The 14,710-nt window shown below is 48.3% G+C and overlaps 1 protein-coding gene across 5 annotated transcripts in view; it reads right to left on the bottom strand.

Annotated features, from left to right (window-relative positions):
- Window positions 1-1,390: 1,390 nt before the first annotated feature.
- The window catches only part of Dhit (regulator of G protein signaling double hit), a 16,402-nt gene continuing 3,082 nt past the window's right edge, over window positions 1,391-14,710 (bottom strand). For 2 of the 5 annotated variants that reach the window (XM_011138503.3, XM_025301633.1), the window contains exons 2-6: window positions 14,604-14,710; window positions 10,279-10,586; window positions 9,426-9,434; window positions 4,657-5,062; window positions 1,391-3,066 (exon numbers count right to left, since the gene is read on the bottom strand). The exon at window positions 14,604-14,710 is cut by the window's right edge and continues 140 nt beyond it. In XM_011138503.3, the coding sequence (XP_011136805.1) occupies window positions 2,827-3,066; window positions 4,657-5,062; window positions 9,426-9,434; window positions 10,279-10,586; window positions 14,604-14,612 (972 nt within the window). In that variant the 5' untranslated portion in view covers window positions 14,613-14,710 and the 3' untranslated portion in view covers window positions 1,391-2,826. The remainder of the gene's footprint in view (window positions 3,067-4,656; window positions 5,063-9,425; window positions 9,435-10,278; window positions 10,587-14,603) is intronic. The other 3 variants (XM_019840646.2, XM_019840647.2, XM_025301634.1) reach the window with 3 other exon arrangements.

The following is a 14,710-nucleotide window of genomic DNA, read 5'->3' on the forward strand; positions in this document are numbered from 1 at the left end:
CTGCGTTCGCACCATGTTCGTGACAATCGCGAGAAGCGTGCGGCAATTGTCAGACGTGAAACCGGCCACAGAGAGCATTTGCGCGGGATCTCTCCGGAGTGTGAGAGAGACGATCCCGGAGGGATCGATCGAAAAGCGAGCTGTCTGTGCGAGCAGGCGTCGCGGCGCGGTGACGGTGGAAATCATCTTCGATCGCGGCGAGACGACGATCGAATCGTCGTGGATTTTCTTTATCTTCCACTTGCTTGCTTCTCTAATTCCTCATCCCTTTGCAGCCAATTTTAAAGCTCATACTTACTCAGCGAGATTAGAGATTATTAAGTAATTTCCGCGCCGCGACACCCGGCCGCTTCTCGTCGAACGCCTATCTCGCCCTTTTGTTTTTCGCTTCTCCTTCCCCCCTTTCTTATCCGCAACAACGACGACAGTCTGATTTCGGCGCGACAGTCTCGATTTGGTGCGAGTTCGGGGACACTTGGATATTTGGATGTTCTCTTATCTCGTGTTTAGGCCTCTTCTCCGCACAATCACGCGTTTTTCCGATCGCGTTTCCGCGTGACGGTGACTAGATTCTACACGAGCATATGCGCTTGTGTCAGATGGGTACGCGTGTGTGTGTGCGTGTCTCTGGTATGTATCTGTTTGTGCGAGTCGCACGCGCGCTTGTGTGTGTGTGTGTGCGTGTGTATTTATATGAGGGCGTGTACGTGTACGTATGGTCATATGTGCATTTGTATCTGATGTGTTGACCGAGTGTTGTTTTCTTTGGTGATCGTCTGATCGGTTGCTTGTACGCACGATCGATCTTTGGTGTGTTCTCGCTGGCAGTAGCTCGGTATCCGCCCGCCGTGGGGATGACGCGCCAGGAACGACGAAGAACCCCGTCCATCGAGCCTTTAGTTAAAGTGCTATGGAAGCGAACGCCGAGTCGACGTTCTCGAGACGAAGATGTTCAGTGTACACAGATCCTACGTCCCTCTTTCTCTCTCATTCTCTCATTCCCTTCCTCTCTCTCTCTCTCTCTCTCTCTCTCTCTCTCTCTTCCTCTCCTTCTGTATACATCTCTCTTCTCCTCCCTCGATGTTTTCTCTTATTCACCTGCATAAGTACGTGCGGCTTCGCGGCCTCGTCGTTCTCGAAGAGGAAGACTCGCGGACTACTTGCAATTATAGAAAAGTGCGCGCGATAAAAAACGCGTTACGTCGCGTGACGTCGCGCTGCGTCACGTTACGCTACGTTACGTCACGTTACGTTACGATACGATACGTTACCCTGAAGTTATAGCGGGCTGTAATGACAACGACGACGTAGACTCGATTCTCTCCCAAGCGTGAGTCGTCGCGGAAACGAGAAAGAGAGAGAGAGAGAGAGAGAGAGAGAGAGAGAGAGAGAGAGAGAGAGAGAGAGAGAGAGAGAGAGAGAGAGAGAGTGCGGTCTTTGAGCAGATTAAATCCCTATCTTCGAGGACACGCGACACTCTCGACGAGCTCTGGCTACGCGCTGTTAATATTAAGATCACAGGAGACACAATCGATGGGATGCTAGCGAGTGCATCCTGTGAGAGGAATGAGTATCCGCTTCAGCGAAGCGTCGATTCGCGCAGGAAAGCGTGCATTCTCGCGAGTTTCCGCAGGCGGAGGAGACGTACGAATAGATACACGACGATTATCATCGACGCATCGACCAAAACCGAGCAGCCGCAGTCGTGTGTACTACGTAACAAGCAGCTCCCTTCGTCATACGCACCGCATTCTAACTGGTTGGTCGATCTTTCCCAAGATATAGCGAGCGCGATTGGAATCACAACTTTAGGCGTTGTACGCATACGCGAATTCGATCGATCGAGAAATAGCTCGAGAGAGTCTCTCGTTGAGAGTTCTTTCAATTCTCCGCGAATGCTAAGAGGCCGAGAGGATTGGTTCGACAATTTTGGTTCGCATAAGCTCGCTGAAGTGAAGCAAGCGGTCTGTGTGTGTGTGTGTGTGTGTGTGTGTATGTGTGTATGCGAGTGTGATTCGAATCGAACTCGCTCTCTTAAGCTAAGAAGAGCGAAAACAGAGGAAGAAAGCTCGTAAGCGCTTTGAGTCAATCCTACGCAAGCTTTACTGAGCTACCACGACGACGACGAGAAGTAAGATCGCGAGGCTCGAAGATCGATGGACCGAGGCTGTCCCGCGGACGGCGCGTCATCCCCGAGCGACCGCGTGACCTTTCCTCTGTCTCGGCTACGACCCATTGTCGCGTGCATGCGCTTGCACCGAACTCCTGGAAGTGAAACGCGAGCGATCAACGCGACCGACCGACCGACCGACCGACCGCGATCTTGTCGTACGTTCAGTCCATCATTATCATCATCATCATCATCATTCTCACCACCACTACTACTTAACCACTATCACCATCACCACCACCACTACCACCACCACCATCATCATTATCATCGGTATCGTAATGGCTCGCGTGCCGCGAGTGCCATTACGTGGCCCCGTTGCGCCTTCGTGTGGAAGAGCGAATCACTAAACAAGCTCCTGGCTTCTGGCGAGCCGACCGGCCGACCACCAGGAGGCTCTCCTCGTCCATCCGAGGGGATGACTCGCGGATCCCGCGGGATTAGCGGCTCTCCCCGGATCGTCGCCGCGGCCGCCGTCGTGGCGCAGTTCCGTCGACCGTGTTCGCACGGGCGATTCCTCGCCTCGACGAGGAGGAATGGTCTCGCCGGACGAATCCCCATCGAACGATTCGTGGCCGATCGACACGTGGGTGAAAGGTGCTTGATAATTGATCTTGGTCCGCGCTCCCGACGTTCCTGGACCGTCGACCATACGATTACGTCGCCCCCCTCTTGCCCTTCGACTTGCCGCTGCTGTGCTCTTGGCCGGTGCTCGGGCTCGGCGAGCCGCTGTTCAATCTGGCCACCCTCCGGTAAATCTCGCTGTTGACAAAGCGCGGATACGAGTCCCGGTGCATGAGGGTGTAGATCTGCAGCTGCGCCTCGTCGAAGGTATGCGGCGTCGGCTCCACCATGTTGCGGTTTACGATCTCCCGCACCTGCGAGTCCAGACTCACCTGCAAAGCGAGACGGTGACGGAACAGGTTAAATTCAATCTGCCGGCGCGCGGGCGTGCCGTCGCCGACATCGTCCTTCATTCACAACGGTATATCCTGCGAGTTGTCGCCGTTCGCGTTTCACGTGTCAATCCTACAGGCCGCCATCCGCGTTCATTGGATCTACGTTTCTCTCTGTCAGGTTTGCTTTGGTCACAGCGGGAAGAAAAATAAAGATTGTTCTCTTTTCGCACGATAAGTTATACACGTGAAAATTATCGTGAAGCTGCAGAGCTGCTCGTGTCACGTAAGTAACTTGCTCTCGGGATCACACGCACACACTGATGCGGTTTGGCAGAGCTGCGTGATAAACAGACGGGGTTATTCCACAAAAGTTTACAGTTTCGAATTTCGATGTTGCCTCAGTCAGTGCACTCGCTCACGCCGCGCTGCAAGCGATTTAAGATAAGAAGCTTTCCGAGAATTATAGACCGTGATGTATGCCTCGGGTGCTTTTTGCACGATCTTTTACGTTATCCCATTGAACAATCTTCATGATTGCGATAATACCATGATGGTATGACACGAGTGTACAATTTGTCATAATGTTCGAACGGTAAGAGACGGTTCGTGCATTCGCCCCGTTTGGGCGGCCGAATAGGGCGTTAAAGGGGTCACTGGGTCATCAGGTCAGTGGGTTAATGTAGAAGGAATCAGTCACGCGCATTCGCAATTTTTCTAGAATAAAGTTCTGTATTGGAGAGAAGAAAGAAAAAAGGAGGAGGAAAACGAGAGAGAAAAAAATATTCACGTCGTACATCCGTAGGAGCTGCGTCCCGTAGCTCCTCGCTTGAAACTGCATTTAATTTCTCCCGGCCACCCCTCTAATTCTTACGCTTACGCTCGTCCTCGGGTTTTCACACTCGATAAAATGGCGCAATTAGATAATGCATCCTATAACGTTATCGATTCTGTCGTCAGAGCCGGCGGCTCTCTGAAAGGATAGAAATCGTTTCATGTTGTGAAATGTAAGTGCTTACGAGATGCACCGCGCCGGCCGGTCAAAATAGCAGATACAGATCGCACGTCGTGCTGCGTATGTCATTACATTAATTGAACAGACACAATTACGTATGTCCGTTGCAAACGTGTGACACTCGTATGTATAGTTCTAAGTTGATTTCGCTCCCGGATTATCTGTCGGGCGAATCTACCATAGTAATTTAATGCAATTTCCCCGCGGGGCGATAGACGCGTATAAATTCTTCGCATTAATAACTCGTAAAATATACGGATCAACAGATACGTGAGAGAAATCCACGTGACTGAAGGATGTGAATGCAAATTTGCAAATAACCGTTTGTTCGAAACTCCTCAGGATCAATCTCATAATCCGCATCTGCAGAAAGAAAGAAGAATACTATGTATCGTAAGGGAGACCAGAGAGAGAGAGAGAGAGAGAGAGAGAGGAGAGGGGGGAGAGAGAGCATAGATTCACTGGTAGTTCAACGACGAGCGGCCATACATTCATTTCCAGCGAGTGATTCGAACAAATTGCGATTTACGTTTGTTACGTGTGACAGACGACAGGAGCAAGTGGAGATTACTCACTTCCTTGGGCGAAAGTATGGATATGTAATCCTCGTAAATGTAACGCGCCTTCTCCTCGATCGTCTCGGGATTGCTCTCCCTCTTGAGTTGCTCGCAGGCCAGCCAGAAGGCGATGTTCTCCTCGCTGTACTCGCTTACGAGGAACTCCCTGAAGAGCTTGCGGCCGGCGGCACTCCTCATCAGCTTGTCGAAGGACGAGCCCCAGGCCCGGACCTCCTCCAAGCTGCAGCATTCTACGCTGCCGTCGAGGCCGTCGAGTCCGTCGAGACCGTTACCCGCACCTGCACCCGTGAGATCGCCGACGCCGATGCCGCCGCCGTGGTCGCCGTCGACACCGGCGTTGCCCTTCTTTTTGCCCTGATCGCCCGCTCCGGTGCCCGTCGAGTTACCGCCGACTGCCGCCAAACTGACAGACGACGGACAGCGGACGTTAGAATCGTTGTGTGTGTGCGTGTGTGGCCACTCGTTATCGTTAACGATAACACGCGGCCACGTGTGAGCAGGCTGCGAGATCGCGTTAGACGCGACGGGTCAGCACGGAATTAAGCACGGCTGTCGCGCAAGGTTATTCAGCGCGAATGTATCATTCAATATTTCTAATTTTTCCTCAAGATTACCAAATTTGAGTTAAAATGTGGGAGGATTTCGTTCAAAAGACGACCATCGCGAAATCATTGCGGAGTTCCACTGAGAGAAGGTGCGCTTTCGATTGGAGTTAGCGATGGGCGATCTCGATTCGATTTTCAGAAAATCGATCTTTGACATTTTTGGCTATTCGTCTCTGTCAGATTTGTGTCAGATTTGTCGATAGAGAATCGATTTTCGATTCTACGTCGCAACGTTGCTTATTCATCAATGTTGTTTGTTAAATTTATTGGATAGTATATCAGTTAATATTTTATTTATTGCGAAATGCAATTTTTTTTTGCTTGACTTTTGAACATTTCGAGTACGTCACTTGTTCACATATAAATGTGTAATTTTGCGAGGCAGTTTGATAATATTTGGCTGATCTCAAGCGGCCCTTAAAAATGTTTATTTCTTACACTAGCACCAGCGTATACAATTTCATTGATTGGATCCGTTTCTCCGTTGAAGACGTTACCTGTATGATATCTTTTCAAATTACATCACATCTCTTGTATCAAATATCTCTTTAAAGATAATGCGAATAACGCAGCGGCACGTGTACGTATGAATGGCTCAGAAACTAGACAATGTTATATATTTTTCGTGAGAGAACAAGTAGATATATTATCTAGAATATCATAATGTGACATTTTCAAGAAATTTCTCAAATGAGATATTTCAATAAGCTCTCATAGCAAATACCTCTGGTGAGTATGATAATTACTAAATATTATTTCGACATTATTTTCAAGATGCGTGAATGATTTCTTCGAAAAGTTCCCTTAAAATTTTCATTTTAATATGCGCGTTGTCTGGGATGTCGCTGGATCTTGTTAGATCCAGTACGAGAAAACGAGCATCGTCAGCTTCATAAAATCACAAGAAATATATTTAAATGCGCTCACACAACACACCCACACTGCATTGCATACGACTTTCTTCATCAGATCAGTTTTCAGGAAATCGATTCTTTTAGGTGGATTTTTTTTTAGTAAATCCATTCTAGTTATTTCGATAGAAAGATCGATTTTTTTTTTTCTAAAAGATCGCCCATCACTAATTAAAATTCGCGCTCGAGCGACACGTTGACCCGTCGAGTTTCACCGAACAATACATGTTCGATGCCAATGACCGAATTGAAATTAACCACGGACCATCGTGTCAGTATCATTCGCCAAGATTCGTGAACGCGGTCTAGCTTCGCGTTAATTAGCACGATCGTGCAACGACGTTACCCGATAATTTTCGTTGACGAACAGTCAGCATGACGGGAGGAACGCGAGCGCGAAAGCGATGACAGGCAGCCCAGGATGTGTGTATGTGTGTGCATGTGTGTGGAAATGAATATTAAAGCACTCGGTAGCCTCGGGAAATGAGGAGATCAAATGAGCGGGGAGCGGAGCGGGGAGAGAGATACGATTCCCGTGAACGAGCGCAAATAGTGGGAAATGATAATGGGCAACTAACGATCGTGGGATAGCTAATTTAGATATCTGAGGCCGCGGGCAACGAGACACAAAGCGATGTAAAAAGACGGCATCGAGGTGAATCGAGGAAAAATATTCGTGTCGATAACAGCCGTACAAAACCGGGTCATTGGGAGGCCGATTCTTTGTGCCCGATGACAAGGCTGTTCTATAGCGATTTGCGAGCCACAACTGCGGAGATAAACGGCACTCTCAAAGATTTATTCAAAACTTCACGAAAGTCTTTCTGTCCCTCTCCCGTGACACCGCTCGTCGTCTCTAAAGTTTACGTGTGCTTCCTGGAAGCTATTTTATACAATTAGATGGGCGTCCAAGATCTAATATTTTTCTCACGCTTTTCAGACTACAAACGATGACAGAAGAATGTCACGGGAATAGAGACTTGTTCCTTTTTCTATCTTCTTTTCTACATATATTTTCCATACGCGCACAAAGAACACGAATCTTCCCTGCTGGGAATATACGTTGGGGAAACAAACGTCACGGATTCCTGTCTGATCGATACCGATAAGTGCTGCACGAATCGATACACGACACGTGCAGCAGTCCGGTGAGCACGACGAAACGAGGGGAATCCGCGAACGAAAGGGAAGACACACGGGTCATTGCGTAATATCGACGAGGCAACTATCGGCTGCAGGCGCGTCTCGCGTCATCGGCAAACAGCTAATGCACTTGCGAACTATGAATTTACGGAAAATTCAGTGTGGACTGTATCGACTGTATAAAAATCTCAACATTTACAAATCGTGCATCAACTCCATACGGTTGAAATATAGAGTAGCACACCGCGAACACAGAGCGAACACGCGCACACGCGATTATAAAACGAATCGTCGAATCGGAGAGAAAAATGTTCTTAAAGATTAGCATAATGATAATAATAATGAAACGAGCCAGTCGGTACGTGCCGTACGCGCCGTACGAGCAGCCCACAGCCAACTTTCCCTTTTTGGGTGAAGAATAAAAGGCTACGGGATTTGGCCTTCTTAACAGCCTTAGGGGCTCGCCTCTAAATTCGTTTCTCACCCTGTCAAGACCCTCCCAACGTCCCAACAGTCTTCAACTGAACAATTCTTTTGACAAGGAGCACCGAGAAAGTAGAAATTCTTTTCTTCAAAGAAGGAAAAAACGAAAAAGTCACATGCGTTCCAACACGGCAGGGCTTTGGTCTAATTATACACGAACATGTTATGCACGGCTCATAGAGACCTATTCACCCCACAATGCTCGTGTACCGGGCGAGCTTTTACCACCATCTGCACGATGTTATTCACGTAACGATTCGCGCTGAAATTAAAATGCATTTTTCCGTTGCAAAATGAAAAGCGAAATATGCACCCGAATTCTCGTTGTAAAGTAACACCATAATTTTCGGATTCGGTGAGTTCTGCGATGGGAATGCTTTCATCTTATCTCATCGAGGGAATCGGAGGGATGGCTAATGGGAAAAGGGGGAGGTTAGACGGACAAAGGTGGACAAAGGTACACGTGTATGTGCGCACATGTATTCGGTAAAAGGATGCAGCATCGATCGAGCATCGGTAAATTAGGATGCGACGTCGCGTTTATAGATATGCTTAATGCAATATTTTTTGAAAAAAGCAGGATTGAAAATGTCGTTACTCTCGAGTGAGATTCTAGGCTAGAATAAAATTCTATGGGGAAGAATCTTAAAATCAGAGATGTTTGCTCCTCGTAATTTAAGGAAAAAAAGTACAATGTTGCGCGAGGTGCAGCAAGCATGGACTATTTTGCACAGAACAAAGATCAATTTGTGTAACGGCGTGAGAACTATGTGGGAACTCGTCGACAAGAAACAATGCCCCTTTAGTGCCCTGTTAGTGCCGAAAAACATTTGTCTGGATATTCTACCTCTAGTAATCCTTTAGCCATTCAATGTATAGCCTGCCCTGATGGGTTTCGGCTAAGCGATCGTTAAAAAAAAAAATCATTATAGCGGCTTCCTTCAAAAAATGTTCCTTAAGACGTTATGAGACAGATATAATGGATGACACGGTATAACGTAATAAATAACCATGTGTTTATTGTGTGCGTTTATAGTGGCGAAGCTGTATGCATTGAACAAATCCTACGAATTTCATTGTAGTTAAAAAATTAAATATTCGGTTTCGGTAAATTAAGTTAATAAAGTTTCGATTCTGACGAACCTATGAATAATCGGTCGAAGAAAAATTTCTCGTCAGAGCCTACCCTTTTCCTCCTCTTCTCAGGTAAAAAAAGAAAAAAGAAAAAAGACAGTTACACGAGTGACTTCACATAAACTCAAAGGAACCTTTGGAACTGAAGGTACAGATTTTTAGAATTATTTTTTGTTCACAGTGAAGCATCATTGGGGCAATGATGAAAACAATTGATGTACGGACACGACACGTATAGTCATTAATCTCCACCTCCCAAGGTAGAAAAAAATGCCGTCGCGCACCGGGCGGCATTTCTTTCAAGTCGATTCCCAGCAAAGAAGTGAATAGGTTATTCGCATATAATCTGCAAAGATGGGTTGCGGGAGAAGGACGCGCGGTATGTGCATAACCCCGTTTCTCAGAACTATAATACATGCATTACGATAGCATCGTCAACGGCATAACAAACAAGCGACGCATTAACGCACACAGTCCGTGGCCTGCTTACCATTTATTCCTACTCGTGGCATGAAACACAGAAAGGCAAATATGTAGGCACGTCAGCACGCCAATAAATGGATCATACAAGAGTTTAAGGACAATGGACCGATATCGTTTCATCGTTGGTGAGAGGCTTAGTAGATGAAGCGCGAGCTACGAAAGTATAGCCTTAAGCGATAACGACGGAGATAATAGCGCGTTGCTTTCATCTACTTTATACCGGTGATTACAATGACGGGCTCTTTGTGCCGACTTGCTTTGTCGGCGATTCGACATTACGATTGCGGAGAGAGAGAGAGAGAGAGAGAGAGAGAGAGAGAGAGAGAGAGAGAGAGAGAGAGATTCAAGTTACTCGTCGGACAGCGCGCCTCCGATTCGGAGGTCCACCCATTGTATCCGCGAACGACTTGTCCATTGTCGCGCGAATCGAACAGCATTATGCATAATCGAGTAAAATCGCTTCGCACATCGGCGCGTTGGCCTCTTCCAAGGACGTGAGTTGACTCTCGTGTCGCGCGAGACACGATTGCAGTCTCGAGAGACACGCGACGAAATATCGCAATTCGACTAGGAATCCGTGACGCGACATCAAGACGCCACGGCGGAAAGGCTCATTCATATTTGCGTGAAAAAGAGAGAAGGTAAAAGGAAACAGGCGACGAGAGAGGCCGTGCGAAATGAATTTGTCGCGCACGCGCACGCGGGGATTTCAGTCGTCGGAGAACGGAGCGAAGCTCGTATAACGAGGGGAAAGGTATCATTGATTTTCGCTTGACATTCGTGCCGTGCGAGAGAGCTTTTTCAGGTGCGATCGCGCCGATGTGCGAAGCGCGCGAGCGAGCGGCTATGATCGATAATACCACGAGCAACTACAGCAACAGCACCAGCACAGGCAACAGTTGTCCTTCTTCGACCGGCCCATGAGTCCGGCCGTCTGGCGTTGCTGTTGCTGCGACTGCTGCTGCGACGCAGGCGCCTGTTGCTGTTGCTGCTGCGACTGCTGTTGCTGCTGCTGAGACGATTGCTGCGGATTGCTGTGCTGCATCGTGGACCCCGAGGCCTGGCTTTGGTTCTGTGCACGGAGGCGGCAGCCACCAGCAACACCTTCGCCGCCTGTCCCGTGACTAACGCCGATCCCCATTGCAGTTGCACCGAGTCCACTCGACATCTGCAAGCGACACCCGTCCTCTGAATCTGAGCACCACGTGCGAGCGGCCGTATATCCCGGTGACTGAGAATAGGCTCTACTAAATCAGTAGCTGCCGGAACACAATGGGCCTTTTGCCGGCCTTGTCATCTGTTCGCGGAAGTGAACATTTAGCCACCTTTTTTGGAAGCCGTCGGACACTTCATTAGGTGGTCATTAAGAACGCCATCGTGAAATTCCTTAGCTACTATTAATTACGATAGCAGTATTTATAAACAAGGCTGAATTATGCCCGATAATTATAGCGATATAGTCGTATAACAGAGAGAAGAGGAGCGAGTGAGAGTGAGAGTAATCGGAAATGTTATTCTTTTTATATCTGCACCTCGGTATATTTAATTCACCGTCGAGTCGTGAGAGAGCCGACGTACGGTTTCACGCCACGGCGATGGTGAATATAAAAATTGCGATCCGAGACCAAGAACATCGCCGAGGAAATCACCGGCGAGTGTACTGTGTACGACGGAATATACACACATACACAACGACCTATCCATCCACCCACCCACCCACGCATAAGCCGAGAGAGTCTCGATTTAGTATTCAGCGCGACAATGAAAAACAGAAAAATCAATCATTAAATTCTGATTTAAGCAGTCCATACAAATCCCGGAGTAAACACGACAATCAACTCGCATGCGGCAACGCGATAAAGTCGTTGAGCTTTAATTGAAATAATTTGACCGTTCCGCTGTATCTGCGACAAAATTTAAAAGGGAGAAATCGATAATTTTGCCGTGATGTGAAAAACGGCAGCGGAAGAACGTCATTTCTCTCTGCTTACCCCCCCCCCTCACACACACACACACACACACACACACACGTGCGCGGCTAATGAGAGAGGTGAAAATCGGTTTTCGGTCCCGCGACTCGCGTGTGCGACAAGCATGTGCGCGATCGGAATTTGTTATAACGTCGAGTTCATTAATTAAACGTTCGGATTACTTCGCCGCGCGCGGCCGCCCGTATGTGGATGTAGTATCGCATAAGCCTTCAAAAAGCAGCCAATTAATTCGGATACGATTGTCGTACGCTCAAGTGCACCTATCGATTGGCCCGTATTTTCAGCGCGGCCCGGCGATGGCGATATCGAAGTGAGAGATGCAGCCGGAGATTTATTATTCTTCCGTTCGCCGTTCCGTTCGAGGTCTCCGGTATTTAAAATTCATGATCGCCAGACGGCTGAGCTGACCGATATTGGATTCTCGGAGAAAGTATAAGGAGAGGATTAAACCCTTAATACCATATTCAAGAACGATCTCGATTCGAAATCGGTACATTCCCGGTCTTTTTTCAACGCACTTTTACATCCCGACCGTGCGCGCGCGCTCGTGCGCATAGCGTCCCCGTTTCTGGCGCATAATCGATAATCTAATCCGCTTTCGTGTCGACTTGGTGTATTTTTCGTTTTCTTTCTTTTCCCCTTTTACCCTTTTCCATCATAATTTATGCAACGCCATACGCCACCGGCGAATATCAACGAGAGAATCTACGTGTTGCGATAATTTATTCCGGTCGTTAAAAAATCGACACTCCCCCGAAATACCATAGACGGCGTCCAAGATCAGCTACCGGTCAATCTCTCGTACGCTACCATTGGTGTGCTACATTGCATCCTGCTCCTTGCATCTCTTTCTCATTTGATTCTCACAAATTAGAGCGCGAGAGATTCTCGTGAACGAAACCCGCACGCGGGTTCTATTCCGTTGTGCGAATTTCGCGAAAATAATTCAGCACAGTTGTCCATTCTCTCCCTAGGGTATAAAGGATATTCGCAGAATGGGCTTTGGGCATAAAGCGGCCGTAGTGCGGCCCTTTATTTTTACGCCACGTCGTATATCGATGATCCGCTCTTCGTGCGATAACGACTACATCGGATAGTCGCTTATGCGGGATGTGGGCAGAAGTTGATAAACAGCGAGCACTGGCGTAAAGTGTACATGTGTAACCGACAGTAAACGCGTGTTGGCGCATACGAACGTGCCGCGTGAAGACAAGAGAGAGGAGGGGGGAGGGAGCGGGGGAGGCAACGGTGTAGGGGAAATCGTAGGCACGAAGTAATCGCGATAGGAAATAATCGAAATCGGGCTTGCACGATCGCGACGATATCGCAAAAGCGACCCGTTTAATCGCTCGCGGAGCGATATAAATCAAACGTGGATTCACGCGAGAGCGGCAGCGATTTTGCACGGTCGGGAAATGGAGGCCGGAAATCGAAGAAGCCCGCGCGCGAAAGAAGCGCGTTTAGAGCGGCTGGCTCGTAAAAACACGCCACGCGCCGTTTATACGCGGCGAGAATTCCGCTTCGTAACGCGGTCGTCTCTACGAGAAACGCGTTGGACCGTCGATTACGACAATGTAACGATGCGAATTTCAATAACCTCCGGGAGCAATTTGTTTTGGCAGACATTGTGGAAACAAGCCGTCGCTCGCCGAGAGGAACACCGAGAAATTTGGGAAACACACTTTGGCCCGAACGATTGATCGCGAGCAATGAATTTCGCGTAAATTCGCGGTACATTATTAGCAGCCGAGAGGAGAAGTGCAACAACAATCGTTTTGCATACGGGAGATACGCATTAGCCGCGAGATTGTTTATCGTGGAGAGAGGGAGAGAGAGAGAGAGAGAAGGAGAGAGAGAGAGAGAGAGAGAGAGAGAGAGAGAGAGAGAGAGAGAGAGAGAGAGAGAGAGAGGAATGCGGAAATATATAATTACCAATGACTTCGCAAAGTACGCCATATTATCTTCATCACGTCTATCGCGAACATGATAAGTAAAGGTAGATTAACCTAAAATAAATAAAATAAAAAAAATCAAAAGATATACAGTTCATCAACTATGATTATGGCTTCAAGTTCGCTTCTCTCACGATAATCGTGCAAGGCGGAACGGAATTTGAACAAAACAGTCCGTGTGTGCGTTTGACACGTGGATGATGACTAAAGTCTCGTCGACGGTCTTTTATTGCGCAATTTTATTACGCAATTTCGCCTGTCGATCGCCATCGTGTCCGTTGCGGAAGCAAGCGGGGCGTTTAAAATGAAAACGTTCCGAAACGGCGATAGTGTTTACGCATAGCTACGTGTCAACATGTCAATGGCCCAATGCCGTGTTGGCTTCACGCAGCACGCAATCGCGGAGCACGTGCAGCTGCACCCTATATTCCTCTTCACCTCCTCCCACCTAAAGCAGAGCTTAGTCCGATATCGTTGCAAATCTACTTCGATCGCGGTGCGAGCGTGTACGCGCATGTATTCATTTAAATGGATTTGTTATATCCCTCGTCGTGAACATTACGTAAGCGCTGCCAAAGCTGCAGGTATATCGAGTGGAACGCTAATCAATGGTAACAGAGTCCCTGTTTACTCTATAAACGACAGTGCATCATCGTTATTTCGGAGCTAATTCACAACACGAGCCGATCTTGCTGCGAGATCATCCAAACGCGATCGATTTTCAATACTCAGCTCAATTCTCAATCTCCTTATTTATCTGCAGGAAGGTGCTTCTCCGATGAAGCGCCGAAAACTGATTTATCGCAATGTTACGGAATCCTTCTGTCCGAGATACATGCGAAAAGAAATCGTTACTATTGCGGCTTTGTTTGTCAATACAATTTCAATTCGATTCCCATCAAGAGAAAGGGAGAAAGGGGGGAAGGGGGGGGGAGAGAGAGAGAGAGAGAGAGAGAGAGAGAGAGAGAGAGAGAGAGAGAGAGACAGAGAGAGAGAGAGTAGTGCAGCGCCGACACGCGCGCACACATCGCATACGACGAGGCGTACCATTGCGTTCCAGTTCCACCACATCGCAAAACCAAATTGGTCACTACAGCGGGGAACACCCCGCGGGGAAAAGCAGCGTGACCTCATTAACGCGCCGCGCTGCTGACCTCAGCAAGGCCTCTGCTAAGGCGCGACGCGCGAAACGCAAAAGTGTGTGCGTGAACGCGGATATAAGCTCATTTCCTCCCCGCTCACCTCTATCATGTTCCATGCGTCCGAAAGCGAGTCCAGCTCGCTTCCCGCGTCCTTAGGATCAGCCTAATCGGCGTGTGGCCGGCGGCGCCGAGGCGCGGGGGTGCGGG

Source organism: Harpegnathos saltator, unplaced genomic scaffold (genome assembly GCF_003227715.2).
Source record: "Harpegnathos saltator strain DR-91 unplaced genomic scaffold, Hsal_v8.6 scaffold434, whole genome shotgun sequence".
Taxonomy (NCBI): Eukaryota; Metazoa; Arthropoda; class Insecta; order Hymenoptera; family Formicidae; genus Harpegnathos; species Harpegnathos saltator.